This window comes from Dermacentor albipictus, chromosome 4 (assembly GCF_038994185.2).
Source record: "Dermacentor albipictus isolate Rhodes 1998 colony chromosome 4, USDA_Dalb.pri_finalv2, whole genome shotgun sequence".
NCBI lineage: Eukaryota > Metazoa > Arthropoda > Arachnida > Ixodida > Ixodidae > Dermacentor > Dermacentor albipictus.
The window spans coordinates 114,105,600-114,120,850 of NC_091824.1; the positions used below are offsets into that span (position 1 = coordinate 114,105,600).

General features: G+C 46.4%; 1 protein-coding gene across 1 annotated transcript in view; it reads left to right on the plus strand.

Annotated features, from left to right (window-relative positions):
- Window positions 1-25: 25 nt before the first annotated feature.
- The window catches only part of LOC139059296 (sodium-coupled monocarboxylate transporter 2-like), a 39,398-nt gene continuing 24,172 nt past the window's right edge, over window positions 26-15,251 (plus strand). Inside the window, exons 1-7 of the mRNA XM_070537497.1 lie at window positions 26-783; window positions 3,078-3,146; window positions 5,361-5,412; window positions 5,885-5,952; window positions 7,531-7,611; window positions 9,909-9,982; window positions 12,123-12,263. Of these exons, the coding sequence (XP_070393598.1) occupies window positions 442-783; window positions 3,078-3,146; window positions 5,361-5,412; window positions 5,885-5,952; window positions 7,531-7,611; window positions 9,909-9,982; window positions 12,123-12,263 (827 nt within the window). The 5' untranslated portion in view covers window positions 26-441. The remainder of the gene's footprint in view (window positions 784-3,077; window positions 3,147-5,360; window positions 5,413-5,884; window positions 5,953-7,530; window positions 7,612-9,908; window positions 9,983-12,122; window positions 12,264-15,251) is intronic.

Genomic DNA, 15,251 nt, shown 5'->3' on the forward strand with positions numbered 1-15,251 from the left:
TGCCTGCTACGCCGCCAGCTTTCTTGCACTTGGCGGGCCGCCGATAACAGCGATGTTAAAGCTGCCGCGTACTCTTGACGACTGAAGTAGGCGCGGCGCGACTTGCAGCTTCCAGGAAGTTGATCCGTTCGACCGCGCGTGTCGAAGCACACTTGCGCTGTTACCCTTGCCATTCGACGGGCTCCGTACTGCGCCTTATTCCACCACCTTTGCAGCGTGACCAGCTAGCGGACACCAAAGAAAGCTGTCGTGTGCATATGCCTGGCGGTAGAAGTGACCACACCTTGCACGTGTCGGCCCACTGGCTTCCTTGCCAAAGTTGGGACTTAAAGTGGGCTTGCCGGCATAACAGCCTGTTTATACCGTGAGTTTCACCCTGTGTGTGGTACTGAGGTTTTATTCTGCAACGTTGTGGAGTTTCGTTCACGTTTAGCGTCAGCGATGGATGACACGCCCAAGTTCGGAGGGGTGGACTACGCCGTGTTGGGCGCGATGTTGTCCGTGTCGTCGGGCATCGGACTGTACTTCGCGTGGCGGGATCGGCGCGACCAGTCGAACCAGTCGTTCCTGCTGGGCAACCGGCAGCTGGGCCTCCTGCCCGTCTCGCTGTCCATGATGGCTAGCCTCCAGTCGGCGACCACCGTGCTGGGCTACCCCGCCGAGATGTACTACCGAGGCACGCAGTTCTGGGTAGCCATCTTCGGACTGGCCATCTCCAACGTCATCGCGGCCGAGGTCTTTCTCCCAGTGTTCTACAGGCTCCAGTTGACCAGCGTCAACTCGGTCAGTGACTGTTTCTCATTTTTTTTGCGTTCATGTTCTTATCTGCACAATTACAACACAGTGTCTAGAGCGTGAATCGTAAAACTGCGTGTCGGCTGTCTTCACAAGCAGTTGAATGTGCAGGTATCTTGCTATATGCCTTATCAACCGGAGCTACCGGTGTCTGGTGTTGGGAGGAGGAGGACTTTGTCAACTGGGCGCCCCGCAGACTGCGTGGGCTCTGGCCATATAAATATTGCAATAGTATGTGCCAGACGTCAGCTGTGACTATCCAATAATGCAATTATACTTTCGCAGGAAGGTCATGATTTTCGGAGTGATACATGAGTTACAGCTAGTTGTGGCAAAGCAGCCACGGCATCAATGAGCATCGAATGTGTCCGACGCACGGGCACCGGCCAATAGCAAGCCGCCATACCATATTTCCTCAAATATAATCTCCCCAATTGTCTTGCCGGGAAACAAAAGTAAAAAAAAAAACAAATAACGCGTACTTGAGCGTATAAGCAATATTTACTCTTTCTACTATGGCCAGTGGACATTCGAACAGGTGTAGCGGTGAAATTATTTAGTGCTTGCAGCAGTCGCAAGTAGACTCCATGGGTCAGAGGAATTATTCCGCCTGTAAGTTGGTTCATGCCTATGAAAGAGGCACGCGTTCTTGTGCAGCGAGTGAAGTTTCAGAGATGTGAATCAAATAGCCTGCGAAAGCAATCGTCAGGGCCAAATCTATAGTTTACGGAAGTCTGAAGTCTGCGGTCCGTCCTGTCGCCTTTCTATTCAGACTCGATCGTCCACGTGTTTTTCGCAGCACGTTATCAAGCTTTTAGGATCAATGAACCACAAGGACGGCATGTTATTGTCGATGCGATAAAAGGTAGCCGCTAGGGCTCCAAGGGGAAGGCTCCACGTCAAATCACAGTGGACTGGTCGCGCATGCGGCCTGTATATCATGCAACAAGTCTAACCAACTATATCCTGTTTGTGCGACTTGGTTTGGTGTACCGCAGTCGTTGTGAAAAGTATATTGTTGCCCACCGAGAAATCAACCTCGGCTTTGCGAGTGTTCGTGCCTTGATTGACGTGCCATCAGAGTCGTTGTCATCGTTGTCGTACCCCCATCGCCTTCGTCACCATTGAGCCAGCTTACGCTTGTGTGAAGGTTTCCCAGGATGGTACCATGTATTCTTAAGCAATAAGCTCTTCCACAAGAAAATACTTATTTTGCTCAGACTATCCAGCAGTTTAGCTTAATCAATTGCTTTGAATTTAGGAACCCTATCTCACTCTGCTCAAAATACGCGCTCATGGAAAAGGGGTGCTAATAATGGCGCAAATACGGTACTTATACAAGCATCGTTACAGAGTTATTCCCAGTTTTATTACAATAGTTTCACGCTAGACATTTACAATAAGCTTTTCACTAAGCGAATAGTAGAATACTATGACTTCGATGAGCTGCTTCTGCCGAGAGCAAACGAGTTGCCCTGGTCTTTAATTCCGACGCTCTCCATTTCTCGCATGCTGCAAGGTTTAGTATACGCCCTTTTTGCTTGGCGACAAATATAGCGCAATACAATGTTTTTATATAGCAAGAAACTAGCGCATGAAATCCGATGCGTTATTTTTCGCACTGCCTTATCCAACAATTGCTTCATTTTTTTTTCAATCATTTTTTTTTGTTTCCGTCCTCGTTGTTGTTCGTAGCCTTCTTTCTTCCTTGCTTCAACGATGAAACTGAAGCAGAGGATGCCTTGATGATCTTTTTTTTTTCTTTTTTTTTCAAAAAGGAGCTATCGCACTGGAATGAAGGTATTCTTGTCAAAAGAATGTCTGTATCTATGGGGCACACCGCTTGGACAATTGTCAGATAAAGTCGAACAATGTCAGTGTGGATCAGGGCGCTTCGAGACCGCCCCAAGTACACTTCAGATACGCAAGCTTCAGAAGTCCGCTGATATTAATTGAGGACTCCACCACACACTTTGATTGCGTAGGTGCTTAGCGTGCTTATTTCTCACTTTGTATACGACCATCTCTTGATATTGGCAAAGGGAAAGGGAAAGGGCGTGGGGTGTGAGGATTGGAGGCTGCCACGCACGTTGGCAAGTCCACAACGAGTCGGAAGCGTTACTTTTGCAGCATACTGTGTCAACAAGAATGCAACGTTTTTCGAAGTGATTGCTTCAAGTTCCCATGAAAGAAGCTGAATTCTCTCCACACGATGCCATAGTGTCAATGCCGTGCAACAGAATCAACGCCATCTCTCATCACCCGCTTTATACTTTTCGCAGTACTTGGAGAGGAGGTTCAACTCGATCGCAGTTCGTCTGCTCGGTTCGCTGTCATTCATCGTGAACACGGTGAGTGGCGCAACTGAATCACCTACGAGAACTTGTTTTTCACACCGAAATTTGTGCAAACTCGTGGACAGTTTGCACCATTCAATGCCGCGCCGCCGTATGGGACACGTACATGCGTGGACACGTCTTCGTTTTCGTGTAGTGAAAATTTGAAATCACGAAAATCTGAAGTTCATGTTGCAATTGCGAAAATTTAGAAGCATGCGTAGGGTGCCACCGATGTGCTTTGTAAAAGGGCGAAAAACTTGAAAGTGTTCCTGCAAAGTGTTACTATTACAAGCACAGACATTGCATGGTTTAGAGTTAAAAGGACGCATAAGGGAAGAAAAATTTTGCACCTTATTAGTAAATCACCTGCCTACAAGAAAAAAAGGAAAAGAAAGAAAGAAAGCATTCTTAGTGTACGATTAGGCCTTGTAAGCCAGAAAAGTCGCAATAACAAAAGACGGGTGGCGCCGCCGCCTTGAAGTTCCCGCATCAGCGCGCTGTGACGCCATAAATTTTGACAGCGTCAGTTTGGGCGTAGGCCATTCTTTAGCGCTAAAGATGGACTACGTTGTGGGGGAGTCATTTAATATATTACTTTGAAACTCTGAAACTCTGATTGCATTCTAGAAGAGCAAAATACTGAACTTAGCAAGTTTCAGGCATCTTTACTGAGTCTGATTGACAACGGCCCTCATTCAATATAATAAGTAGAAATTTGTGACGTCACGCTGACGTACCGGCGCTCTGGTTACGGAGCGAAATAAAAAAAGAACGGAACTTTGAACGTCATTATCTCTTTTAATGGTCAACCTATTGCGGCGAAATGAATAAAAATGAAGTTTTGGGACGATGCTTTATCGCTCTAAACTGGTTTAGTGTTTCTATGTACTATTCCTTTAAATAAATTTACGATGCGATGTGGCCATTGAAGACTGCTTTGCAAAATCAAATGTTCAATTCGGCGGGCTGTTTAAACAGGGCTGCACTCAACGGCGGCTACGATTGCGGAGGTGAGATCACGTGAGCAACGCACGTGACGAGAACGAATGGCGTACAAAGGACTCGCTGCGTCATGGTAGCACGATCCCTTTTGGCGGTAAATTGTGACTACATCGCCGGCTTCTCACCAATAATTCTGTGAAGTCGCAAAAGCCTTCCTAAAGGGTTTATTGCAGCTGTTCGCACTTAATTGTGCTCAAAAAGATCGTAGAGTCACTGGAGTATGAGTATCTGCTTGTTTGTTTTTACGAAGCTCACATAAGAAAGAAAAAGTTACAAAATGCAAAAATACACTTGCATTGTATGCTTATCTTACGCAAAATTTCCTCTTGAACGGGTTGTTTGCCGTTCCTTTTTTTTTCTTCTTACTTTTCTTGTAAATGATGAACAGCGCCAGCATAATTAGCTTACGTGCAAAACACTTCGCGCGCTATGTCATGATGTCCGTCAGGCGTAAAATTTAGCTTTGAAAATAAATTGTGTATTCGGAGTAAAAGGAGGCTAGTCAAGTTGGTGCTTCACATTCCCTTTTCCTTTATTGAACTCCCAAGACGGAAGCTAATCATTCATGTTCTTAAGGATCAGCTACGCTACTACCACAATGATTACAAATGAAGTTATTATACCGCAATTAGGTTCAACAGTCCAAACAAAAGCATCGCAGGTATATATCATCGGCCACTGCCGATATGTTTGAACGCTAACAATTCTAAAGAGGGCGCTCTGTCTTGACCTGCTCGTTGTAAACTCCTCTCGGCTTCCAAAGCAAGCAACTGTTGCCTTCCATCTGAGTGTACAGCGCCGTTCTGCGTTGAATTTTGTATGTATTGAAATAACTTTGAGTTTCTGCTGCACACGGATGTCACGGATTTAAAATACACCTTTGTGTGCCTTCATTGAGCACCGGAACTCGTTTTTGATGTCGTTTTTTTTCTTTATATTTTGGCGCATTCACATTTTTATTGGTGTTAGCGCTTGCGGTCCAGGTATAGTGCCTAATAGCGTGAGCGTTTGCTCCTGTTGTAGCCAAGGACTTTGTTGTTAGAATATATGAACCAGTGGTGTCTGTGTCATAAGGTGTCTCATAATATGTCTGTGGACACAGCTTCACGAATATCCGCGGCTAAATAAACGTTCTTTTGCCAACGGCGACCTCACGAGAGAGCCAAGAAGTTGAAAATCCGCATCGATACGCAACCAAATATGCATTTTCGCCTCCTGTTCTAGATGCTGTACATGGGCGTAGTGCTCTACGGACCGTCATTGGCATTAGAATCAGGTAAGCTTTCTCCTTTATCGCTGCTCTCCCAGCATGTCGTAGAACACGTAACGGGTGCGTGGATGCTTTTCTTTCTTTTTGAATACCACTGAGCAGTCGTATTCAGACTGCTTAGTATTAATTGCGGATCACCTGAAGAAATACTTTTATTTGTTAAAGGCCGACGTATGCAACAACAAGCTTACCTTCACTTTTGATGGCTATGATCGAATTAGTAATGCGGATGACATTTAGCTCTTTTCTATAAGTCGCACTGTTGCTACATACCAAGGCAAAGTGATACTAAAAAGTGTCTACGGGAGCACAGATTTTGGACTGATACTACATGACGCGTGCACACATTTCGTGACTCAGGTGATGTATGCAAAAGGTCCGGTGTTGCGACGTTTCACGTAATACAAGAGTATGCAGCACTATTTAAATCCTTTCATAATGCACCTTTTGTTCGTTTTCTTTTTATCGTTTCTTCAAGTTACCGGCTTTCCTGTGTGGTCGTCGATCGTGGTCATCGGCTTGATCTGCACGCTGTACACTGCGCTGGTGAGAACATGCAGTTCACTTCGTATGTCGCATGTGCTCAGAAATCACATGCCGCGAGAGCATATACGGGAAGATAATTTTTAAGTTTACGGGAATTTTCAAAAAGGCGCACTTGTGGCAGATAGCGTAATTCTTGACCTCGACCTAGATTATTCGAAAAGGCGGACGCTACTTCGGGAAGTCGAAACAAATATTCAACTAATTAACTAAAATCGCTAATGAACCTTCTTACTTAATTACACGGCAACACATGCTGCCATTTACAATTGTAGCCGGTGATCCTGCAAGACGTATCCACTCGAGATGAATATCCATGATGACGCCAGTTTCGAGATATTATTTCCCGAAGCGTGGGACGACATGCATGGGCGCTCCAGTTACTTTTGTGCTACAATGCATAAAATAGAGTTTTGGTAAAAAAGTTAATGAAACAATAGCGCATTTTTGCGGCAAGTTTGATGGCGCATATCTTCAAACTGGCGTTATTCTGGAAATTCATCTTAAGTGTATAGGGCTTGTAAACTCACTGGCTACAATTCGAGCAGCATGTGCCGTAATGTAATTAATTAAGAAGATAATTAGATACATTTATTAATTTATTTAAATGTATTTCAATTTTTTCGGTCAAGTAATGTCCGCGGCCTCTCTGCGTAATCCAGCTCAAGCACTAGAATTATGTTATCTGCAACAGGTGATTTTAAATAATTCTGAAAAACTTAGGAATGATACCCCTTCTAACGCCAGTTCATTCTAGCTACCGAAAATATATGTCTAACGTATTTTCTCTCTCTTCGGCGTTGCACCCATAGCGACGTTTACAGTCGGCCTGGCGTTCGTGTCAGAGAGAGAGAGCCGGAAGGATAAACGAAAGGCAGGGAGGTCAACCAGGATTTGTTCGAAGGGGCGTATAAAAATAGCTGGCAAGTACAGGCGCGTCAATCGATGTTGCCATGAGTGTGCCGCAAACGACTGCGAAATTTGCGTGGCATGATTCTGTCATGTTTTGCTTAGAGCATGCCCGCGCATGCAAGCCATTCGTCACGTATACATGGGTCAAGTATAGGGGCTGCGCGGTGAAGTGAGTATAGCTACGTTCGTAAATAAATGTCTACGCCCCTTTGAATGCGACCCTGACAGACTAGTCTGAAAGTGTTTGATCCCAGAGGTTATAAATAAATGGCGTCCGTTGGTAAAGCGCTGTATGTTAAATCGGTGAGCCTGTGTTCTCAGATCTGAGTGTCTTATTACGCAATGTTAGAACACAACCGAGGGCGAAAAAAAATGTTCAGGACAGGAAAGAGTGCCACTTGCAACTTTGCAAGTGACGCTCATTCCTCTACTAAACTTTATTTCTGCCCTGTTTCCTAATATTGCGCAGTAAGATGAACCAACTAGCCCAGCAACAAGTATTAATCCGAATGTCTTGCCATATTGCCATCATCTTTGCTTACCCTGCCTTGTATATTGCGTTTTGCTTATCTACACGATCTGGGCTGCTGTCGGGAGGCGATATGCACTTCGGGTCATTGATACTCAGATCTGTGTGTTCTGAGAACGTTACCCGCGCTGTGCCTACAGGGTGGCATGAAGGCCGTGGTGTGGACGGATGCCTTCCAGATGACCGTCATGCTGGTAGGCATGCTCAGCGTCGTCGTCTGGGTGAGTTTTGTATGTTGCAGTCACTTTCAGGACGTGTGCAGATCGCGCCATGATTGCGTTGGTACTAGAGGTGGGCGAATACCAACGTTTATGAATAGTAATCTAATACGTACAGTATCGAACATCGAATCGAATATCGAATGGGCAAACGCAGACGCATATATCTATAGCGAGAATATTTGGTCTTGTTACAATCAGGTACCACATTTCTACTGACTTGCGAAGTAAAGACAGGTAACTATCAGGGACGATACTGATCAGTTTTAGACTAATAATTTTACTAAGTACTGCTACGAATGTTCACAGCGTGGTTGCAAACACGCTTTGCAAGAATAAATGGCTGCTGTAGGACTAGCTTTCCAGAAACGCTATATACATAAGGTCGCCGAAAAAATGATCAGAAGCTGCGGAAAAGAAGAGGAAAAAAAAACTGCTGAAGTACTTGTGCGCTCTAAGCACATGTAAAAGAGCCCGTTGCAAGGAAAAAATATAACCGATTGTAGCTTAAAAGATGAACATGCAAGATGTCTAGAGTGTTAAAGAAAATAAATGACAAACTGCAAGCAAGGATCACAGTTTTCATGCAGGCTTCCGCCGCGAAACCGGAAACAAAGCTTGCATTACCCGTTTTGTTTCTGCATTGCTTCAAAAGCTTTTGTCGTTACCGCCGCAGTGGCTTAGCGGCTATGGTGATGCGCTGCTAAGCACGAGGTCGGGGGATCAAACCTTAGCCGCGATGGCCGCATTTCGATGGAGGCTAAATGCAAAAACACCCATGTCCCGTGCATTGGAGACACGTTAAAGATCCACAGGTGGTCAAAATCAATACGGAGTGTCGGACTACGGTGTGCTTCATAATGCAATCGTGGTTTTGGTACGTAAAACCTCAGAATTCAATTCATTTCATTTATCTCTTCTGATAATTTGCGATATTTTGTTTAGTAGACGGAAAGCAGTAACTAGACTTTACAGTCGGTTGTAGATATATTTGTTTAATTGCAAATATTACAAAATGCCGAATAGTTAATTTTCGAATATGAATACAAAGAGTTCATGAGTAAAATTCCATTCGTATTCAAAACTTTGAAAATTCGCCCCTTTCTGTGTTTACTTACACCCTTTCTCTGTTTACTTACACAGGTCTCAAAAGGCTTCCGGTTAAGCCCTCTTCAATAACTCATGGTACAATAGCCTGTAATAATACAGAACAATCCAGCTGGCACAAGTTTTGCTATGAATGTTTGACAAAGGAATTTTACTGCTGTGCAAGAGAAAGCTGCATACGTGATCTCGACGCATGGCATACATTCCTTAAATCCGAACATTAAAAACATGCAGGTGTAGTAAATTGTGGGACAAAATACTTGTTTTTTCTTGGCTAACTGGGGCTGTGAAAAAGGCATGGCCGGATGTTTTGTGGGTCCATAAACACGCTGCTGCCGCAGCGCACACAATAGCAGTTACACGACTTGAAGCTCTGTACACCTAAAACAGTATGTCAGGAGCAGAAAGATACTTTATTATTACACACCAGTTCAGGTGTCGAAGACCCCTCTCAGAGAGAATACAGCGCTTCACTGTCAAAATATGTGGCAAAGGTAGCTGGAAAAAAAAAACTACAACTGATAACAACTTGTGCACAACAGTGTGTTGGGTGGCTGACGTCCGACCGCATGGCAGGGTGCACCCCGGTTTTAGATCCGGAGCCGAGGTTTCCTGGCGCCGAACACACGGTCGAGCGTTTAATTGGTAACCACGGTGGTCGCACGTGTGCGTGCAAATGTCATTAAGGTGCAGAAAGGAATTAATGGTCTCCACGTACCGGTATGTCGGTGTATGTCAAAGCGCATCAAACATCATCGATGGTATATATAATCGGACGTTCGGTGCAGTAATGGCGTATTTCGAAGCCCGTGTCGTGCTTCCGGACTTTGGTCTTCGATTGTTTAGAATTTTCGGCACAGTGGTGGTTGAGGGCGCCAAGCATACAGAGTCTGATCGCCTAATGGGATTAACTACATGCTTCGAAGATTGCGCGCTGATGTCGGCATGAGCATAAAACATTCATCTGCGCACACCGATGCGTCTGTTTTCTGGAAAGGCTTGTATTTCTTGATGATTACTTCGCTGTTAATCATATTGGTTAACATTGAAATCCAGGCTTCACCATTTCTTATTACGGGCGATCGAGCTCCCTTTAGTTTGTGTAGACTTTTCTTTTTGGCCATTTCAGACAAGTGTGTGCTGTGTTGTCAGTGACATTTATCATGAACGACTAATCCCGACGGCAACTGCAGGGTGCCATGAAGGTTGGCGGTCTTGGTCACGTCTGGGAAACGGCCGTCAGCGGAGGTCGTGTGCAGTTCTTCAAGTGAGTTTAAGCACAGTCCTTTCTTTCTCTTTCTTTTTCTCTCCGTCCTTTCTCCTCTCTCTCTCTGCCCTCTTTCCAACCCTTATATTCCCCACCCGAGTGCAGGGTAGCGAACCGGAAACTCGCCTCTGGTTAACCTAATTCCCTGCATTCTCTCTCTCTCTCTCTCTGCCCTCCGTAAATAAATAAGACTGTTTGTCTCCCGTTCTCAAGCCGGCGCAAACATCAAATTATTCTCTCTGCATTAAATATATCGCTGCCGTTTTTGTCGCTGCGGCGGAGTGCTTATACCTGCTGGCATTGCCATCTTTTTTTTTTTTAATTCTAGCACATCTCGGCGTCGTCAAAATCGCCATCTTCTTCGTTACTTCGTGTCTTAGTGATTGCCAACTCCATCTTCGTTTTCGGAAGTCCTTTTTTTAAATTTTTTATATACCCGAGATGCGCCGTGTGATTTGCAACCATGCAAGGTCTTGCTCGCGCAAGGAACATGTTAGCGCTAACAAGTTCCCATACTGCGCCGGTCTGGGAATCTGGATTCCCTGGATACAATTATAAGCGAAACGAGCGGTACAGAATTCGCTCGGCTTTGCTTACCGTCTGCGAAATATGCTTGGCGAGGCTTCGCGACAACAGCCGCGTATACGTAAAGGAGAATTCCACGAGACTCTTAGAGACCTTGTCAGGGTATATGGCTGGAACGTTAGCTCATGCACCACATCAGCACGGCAGCTTTGCCATTTAATATTTGGAGCTCATGGGACATTGAAGGGAGACGTTAAGTCAGTTCATATTGACATGTTGCTTTTTCAGCCGTCTTTGTGATTTCTTTAGGCGTCGGCAGAAAGAGTGGGTTATTAGCGTAGACAACGTGCGCCGAGGTTACCCTCAATTTCGTGCCAAAACATCTGCTTTCATGAAGTCGGCATGGTTGTAACTGCCGCTTGTTGAGGCGTAAGTTGCCACGTTATATATTTTCGGGGCTCGAAAGCTCTGCTGATTGAACGAGATAGCCGTCGTCACTATCTTGTGGCCCCCGAACTGCTAAGGGCCATCCGCCAGAAAGTGAAGCGACAGCTTCGTTCAGGCGTTTAGAGGTTGCAAAGCTTTTGGCCGAAACAGAAAACCCAATGTGGTTATAACTAAGCTGTTTCTCATGCGCTATGATGCAAGCAAGTGCCAGGTGTCCTAAGTGTTGGTACACTGATGGTATTGCGCTTCGATCCCCTTCGTACACACGAAAGCGGCGGGCAATGCCTCGTTTAGAAAAAGAAGCGTTGTTCAAACGGTCGCTATATCTTGCAGCTGTCCCGAACCGAAATAAAAAAAATTAAAATTAAATAATGGGGTTTTACGTGCCAAAACCACTTTCTGATTATGAGGCACGCCGTAGTGGAGGACTCCGGAAATTTTGACCACCTGGGGTTCTTTAACGTGCACCTAAATCTAAGTACACGGGTGTTTTCGCATTTCGCCCCATCGAAATGCAGCCGCCGTGGCCGGGATTCGATCCCGCGACGTCGTGCTCAGCAGCCTAACGAAATCAACAAGAAAAGCCAGTCACGGGCTCTGCCAAACATCTTCTAATCCGCATCCTTCGTCTTTCTTTTCTATGCTTCATAATTTTTGCTTGCTCTCTCATCCGTCCTGGTAGCTCACTATGGCGTTGCGTTGTTTGGCACGAGGTCGAGGGTGCGGCTCCCGGCCTCGGAGGCCGCGTTCCGACGAAGGCGGAAAGCAAAAACACTCGTGTGCCGTATTTTGGGTGCACGGTAAAGAACTTCAGGTGGTCAAAATTCATCCCGAGTCTGCCACCACGGCGTCAGATCGTGGTATTGGGACGTAAGAACTCCAGAAATTAATTTTTGCTAGTTTTCCCCTTCCTCAGTGCCGAGTATCTGGTTGGAGTAGGAAAGCTCAAGCGCACCTCTCTGCTTCTCTTCAATTTATCTTTCTCTAGCCGTCTCTCTCAAAAATATCTGTAGCTGCTTCCTGCGCAATTGTTATACCAAAATTTAGCGCAACCATAACTATTTAATGAATGGGCTATGCGCCTGTCAGCACGCAGTTGTACGTCGCTTGTCATACCCAAATTTAACGCAACTAAAACTAATTACTGAATAGACCATGCACCTTTCAGCACGCAGTTGGACGTGCACCATTCGGGCTCGCTGTGGACCGTCCTGTTTGGCACAACTTTCGTCTGGCTCGCTTCGTACGGTACCAGCCAGACGCAGGTACAACGATTCTGCAGCGTCTCCAGCATCAAGAAAGCCAAGGCGTGAGTGTGTGTGTACCGCATAGTGACGCGTCAAAGTAAGTCCCCGTGTCGGTTCTTGCCGAGTTACATTGTAGAAGCGCAGCGGGGCTCGATGCCTTGCCGAGAGCGAGCGAAATGTTCTCGTTTACACGAAAGCATTTCTGATGAGAGAGCGAGTCGTTTGTGTATATAACAAAATTTGACACTTTCACCTTAAGGATGAAGCGCTGAAAATGCTAAATGACGGTGTTCTAACTACCCGTGTGGACCACTTATTGGCGCGATGAATCACGCGATGCAAATGCATGCGGCGCAGCAGAAACAGCGCCCTGGCAGCCGTCACCAGGCGCCTCACAACGCTGGAGTGATGAGTAGTGCCGCCAGTGCCGTTGCAGGCGTCGCACCTTGATGCTGCTCGAAATGAGACCGAAGGAAAAGCGTCGGCGCATGCAGCTTGCAGTCTATTGCGTATTCCGCTTAGACCAGTGCATGCACCAAGAAATAGATAAATTTTCATGAAATAAAAAAAAATGCCGTTCGAGAGCATTTTTTTCCCCTGTCGTGAAACGTCTTCAGCTTTGCAGATTTCCGCATAAATCATTTGCGAAATCCATGGACTACCCTTGAATGACACAACAGGGAGAAACACTCTCTCGAATGTTTTTTTAAATTCATTTCATGAAAATGTATGTATTTCTTGGTGCACGCACTGGTCTGAGCGGAATACGCAATAGACTTCAAGCTGCAAGCGCCGACGCTTTTCCTTCGGTCTCATCTCGTGCGCCAACAAGGCTCGACGCCTGCAACAGCGATGGCGGCCCTACTCATCACTCCAGCGTTGTGAGGCGCCTGGTGACGACTGCCAGGGCGCTGTTTAATTCTGCTGCACCGCACGCAGTTGCCTCGCGTGATGCATCGCGCTAACATGGTAGCTGAACTACCCTATAGCGCCGAGTACTCTCCAGTGACTTTCGTGGAAAATCATGCCTGACAGCTTCTTTTGCTGCAGTACCTGCACCTCCCATGCTTAACTTTGAGGGCTCTCCACCTAGTAATGGACTAAAGAGCACAACAAGGAGTCCATTAAGAGACACTGAATGGCTGTCAAATAATACAAAAACGCTCAGCAATGGTACCAAATTGAGGAAAAGTCATGCAGTTACTTCTACACAAAGGAACTGGCAGCGTTTCATTATGTTGAGAGTATGGCCTACACTGGAGCCAGCAAGACAGTAATGAATTTAACCTGCACCAGTAGAATACAGCACAATAAATATGCATGTAACAGACGCCTAAACCATTAATAGAAGTTCGATGTTCCATATACACTCGTATAAATAAAGAAGTTAAGTAGCAATTGTTGGAATTCTCCATTAGCTTCAATTCCATAGCCGTGTCTGCACATTCGTCGCAGCCTTCCTGCACGTTCGCACATTCTCAATTCGCCTGACTGACCAAGCAGCAGGTCAGTTGGTCGCACATCGGGGTGACCCAAAGGGATGCACCAGTTCTTTTCAACATCGCCCTCCTTCCACTAGCCTGGAAGCTAGCGACGATACATAACGCACAATCCATAATGTATGCAGATGACATCACTGTTTGGTCAGTTTATCCGGAAATCTGCCGCCAAGAACAAGCGCTTCAAGAGGCCCTAAACGTGACGCGCTACTTGTGTGCTCAGATAGGGCTCAAAACTTCCAAAGACAAGAAGACGTACATGTCAGTAGCGAACAAGTATGGGCGCCGTCTACTGGCACTCCGGCCTCTTCAGTTAATTCTGGATCAGCAGCCACTACAAGAGGCTTCAACTCGGCCTTGAAATGGATTCCTCTAGGTCTGGCTGACCACGGGTCAAAAATATAAAGCAACAGTATGCAGAAACGATACGGTTGATACGTCGGATTGCGAAGAAATCTGGCGAAGTAAGCACGAACATGGTTCGCCTTCTTGTCCGTTCTGAACTGCAACTACCACTCGTCTACAAAGCCCAGTTTCATCAGCTCATGAAAGCAGAATGGGCTCACCTTGAGGTCATTAATCACGAAGCCAGCCGGGCCATAACAGGACTATACCACGTCTCACTCCGCTGCCAACCCTAAAGGCCAAGTCCCAACTCAACACTATCGACGAACTGGTGCGCGCGCGCTTTTAAGCCATCAAAGTTTTGCTCGGTTGCTGCACTGGCCCGCTACATGGTACATGAAATAGACAATCCAGCTTCTACGCCCGATGCAGCTCTGTGAAACAGGGTACCATCCGGAGACAATAAGCATCTTGGTCATCTCCATAACCCGGTTCCTCGCCAGGCGAATGCTCAAATTTCCCGCCTTCGTCGAGCCGATAATAACCAAGACGGCGCGACCCTCGTTTCATGCACTGATTCCAGTGCTAATAACACAATGATTCACACAGCTCTCGCGTGCTCATTGATACCAGGTGCAGGCCAGACGTTCTCGTATGTTGCCGATCCTGCTCCGCCCGCCTATCTTGCCGAGCTTGCCGACACAAGAGGCGTCATCTTGGCCGCGTTGCTCCCTTCTATACAAGCTGCTAGATATTCTCAGGTCATCGTTCGTCCGGACTCGACTCAAGCCATCCGCGGCATACGTATGGTATCTCGGTCCACTCCACTCTCAGATAGCATTCACCGTCTTGCTGCCACTACGAATATCGTGATAAGCGTCCAGTGGATGCCTCGAACTGCCCTGCCGGGTCTCCTTGAAGCCGATTTGGCAATATACCCAGAGTTTATAACGTACCCACTTCCGCGTTTTCCTGAAGACGCCTGCGGACAACTGACCCGGGAAAAAGAAAAACCTCCGACGTATCACACGAGCTCTTATACCTCCCTGTGGGTCAGACCTCCCTGGTGGGTTAACCCGCCGAGAGGAGGTTACGTTACGCTGCGTGTCCGGGTCGCGCTCACCCCGTCTGTGACCGCTCTCTGGACACAACAGTACCATGGCCCTCACAATACATGGTGCCAATTTCGTGACACAAAAGTCTAAA